The following is a 2,367-nucleotide window of genomic DNA, read 5'->3' as shown; positions in this document are numbered from 1 at the left end:
TTAAGGTCTTCCAAGCAGATTTTGTCAAAACGTTGACCGTGTTATGGCAAGGTACAATGCATACTTTAATTCTTTTATTTTTTTAGTTTTGAAGTTACAATTTAACTTATTATATTTGTACTATAAATTCTATGTTTCTCTTTATTTGTTTTACCTCAATGGGTTTCTGGAGAATTACTTCTAAGACTAGGAACTATTTTCCAACCTAATTACAAGGCTTTGAAAGTCCTTTTCGTTGCCCATTCCCTTTATAGCGAATAATACCTTTCCTCCTCTATTTTTGATATCTTCACTTTGCGATCCCTTATAAATTTTTCTCCTAAAAAATTTAATAATTATCGATTAGGGTTTCTGATATGCCAAAGGATTGGATGGATCTACCGAGGTATAGCGAAGAGTATATCAATTGTGTTAATAGTTTTTTAGACTTTGCATACTCCGAGGGAGAACCGGACAGACGAAAAATTCAATGTCCTTGTAAGAGGTGTTGTAACATTAATTGGTATACAAGAGATGTGGTATTTGACCATTTAGTAGCCGACGGATTTGTTAAGGGATATAGAACATGGATTAAGCATGGGGAATAGACGATTCTGATGGCAGTTGACGATGACACGGATGATGAAGAAGGTGCACACGATGACATTGAAGGACTGCTTAATGATGCATTTGGAGATATACCTCATGCTGAGGGTGTTACTGTAGGTCAAAATGAAGAGGCTAAAAACTTTTACAATTTAATAGATGGGGCAAGTCAAGAGTTATACCCAGGTTGCAAGAAATTTTCTACATTATCTTTTACCATCCGTCTGTACTTGTTAAAGTGTTTGTACGGTTGGAGCAATGCCTCCTTCATTTCACTTCTTGAGCTATTGAAAGAGGCAATGCCTGACATTAACATACCTTCATCTTTCCATAAGACGAAGGCTATGATAAGAGATTTAGGTCTGGATTATAAAAAAATTGATGCTTGTCCTAATGATTTCCTCCTATATAGAAAAGAACTAAAGGATGAAAAACAATGTCGTGTGTGTGGAACTTCTCGATATACTGAAAATTCTAGTGATAATAGCGAGAACCAACCTGACAAGAAAGGTCGTCCTATTCCTGAAAAGACTCTAAGATACTTTCCTATAATTCCAAGACTTCAGAGATTATTTATGTGCTCAAAGACGGAAGCTAGTCTGAGGTGGCATGATGAGGAGCGCGTAAAAGATGGGACGTTAAAGAATCCTACTGATGGCTTGGCTTGGAGGAACCTTGATGAAATGGATGAAGAATTTGAAAAAGAATCACGCAATATTAGACTAGGCTTGTCAAGTGATGGGTTCAACCCATTTCGTAGTATGAACATTTCATGGAGCACGTGGCCCGTGATGTTAATGGTATATAACTTGCCTTCGTGGATGTGCATGAAACCCGAATATTGTATGCTTTCTTTGCTTATTCCTGGGCCATAATCACTTTGTAAAGACATTGATGTGTATCTACAATCATTGATAGAAGACTTGAAGTTGTTATGGGAAATAGGGGTCGAAAATTATGATGCATCAAAGAATGAGACCTTTCAAATGCGGGCAGCTCTTTTGTGGACAATCAACAATTTTCCTGCCTATGCTATGTTGTCTGGGTGGAGTACAAAGGGAAAATTGGCTTGCCCTTGTTGCAACAAAAATACCTGTAGCTTACAACTAAACGATAGTCAGAAGACAGTTTATATGGACCATCGTGTCTTTTTACCCATGGATCATCCATGGAGAACCAATACAAGATCTTTTAATGGGAAGCAGGAATTAAGATCCCATTCACCTGTTATAGAAGGAACTGAAATTTTTGAGATGCTACAAAATATTGAAAATATCTTTGGGAAGAAGCAAAGTACATCAAATAGTTTCCCATGGAATTGGAAAGAAAGATCAATTTTCTTTGAATTGCCTTACTGGCACAAGAACCCATTGCGTCACAACTTGGATGTCATGCACATAGAGAAAAACATACTTGACAGTGTAATTGGAACTTTCTTCGATATCCCAGGCAAGACAAAGGACCATTTGAATGCTCAATATGACTTAAAAGATCTGGGTATCTGGAAAAATCTTCAAGCAAAGGAGGTGAATAATGCCAGAGAACAAAGTTGGCAAAGGCATGCTTTTCTATGACTGCTGGAGAGAAGTAAGTTTTTTGTGGTGTTTTGAAGACAACAAAGCTACCTGATGGTAGTGCTTCGAATATATCACGCTGTGTACATCTAGCAGAAAGAAAAGTTTATGGGTATAAGACCCACGATACTCACTTTATGCTTTACTATTTACTACCAATACCGATTAAAAGCATCCTTCCTGATCATGTTGCCATTCCGTTGATTCG

General features: G+C 37.3%; 1 protein-coding gene across 1 annotated transcript; it reads left to right on the top strand.

Moving 5' to 3' along the window:
* Positions 1-596: 596 nt before the first annotated feature.
* LOC112778403 (uncharacterized) lies at positions 597-2,159 on the top strand. The gene is made up of 2 exons (XM_025822723.1): positions 597-1,428; positions 1,531-2,159. Exons 1-2 carry the CDS (start codon positions 597-599, stop codon positions 2,157-2,159), a joined length of 1,461 nt encoding a protein of 486 aa, XP_025678508.1.
* The last annotated feature ends 208 nt before the right edge of the window (positions 2,160-2,367 follow it).

The sequence above is a fragment of the Arachis hypogaea genome, chromosome 19 (genome assembly GCF_003086295.3).
Source record: "Arachis hypogaea cultivar Tifrunner chromosome 19, arahy.Tifrunner.gnm2.J5K5, whole genome shotgun sequence".
Lineage (NCBI taxonomy): Eukaryota > Viridiplantae > Streptophyta > Magnoliopsida > Fabales > Fabaceae > Arachis > Arachis hypogaea.
The sequence above is the reverse complement of the archived record's forward strand: the minus strand, read 5'-3'. Positions and strand labels throughout refer to the sequence as shown.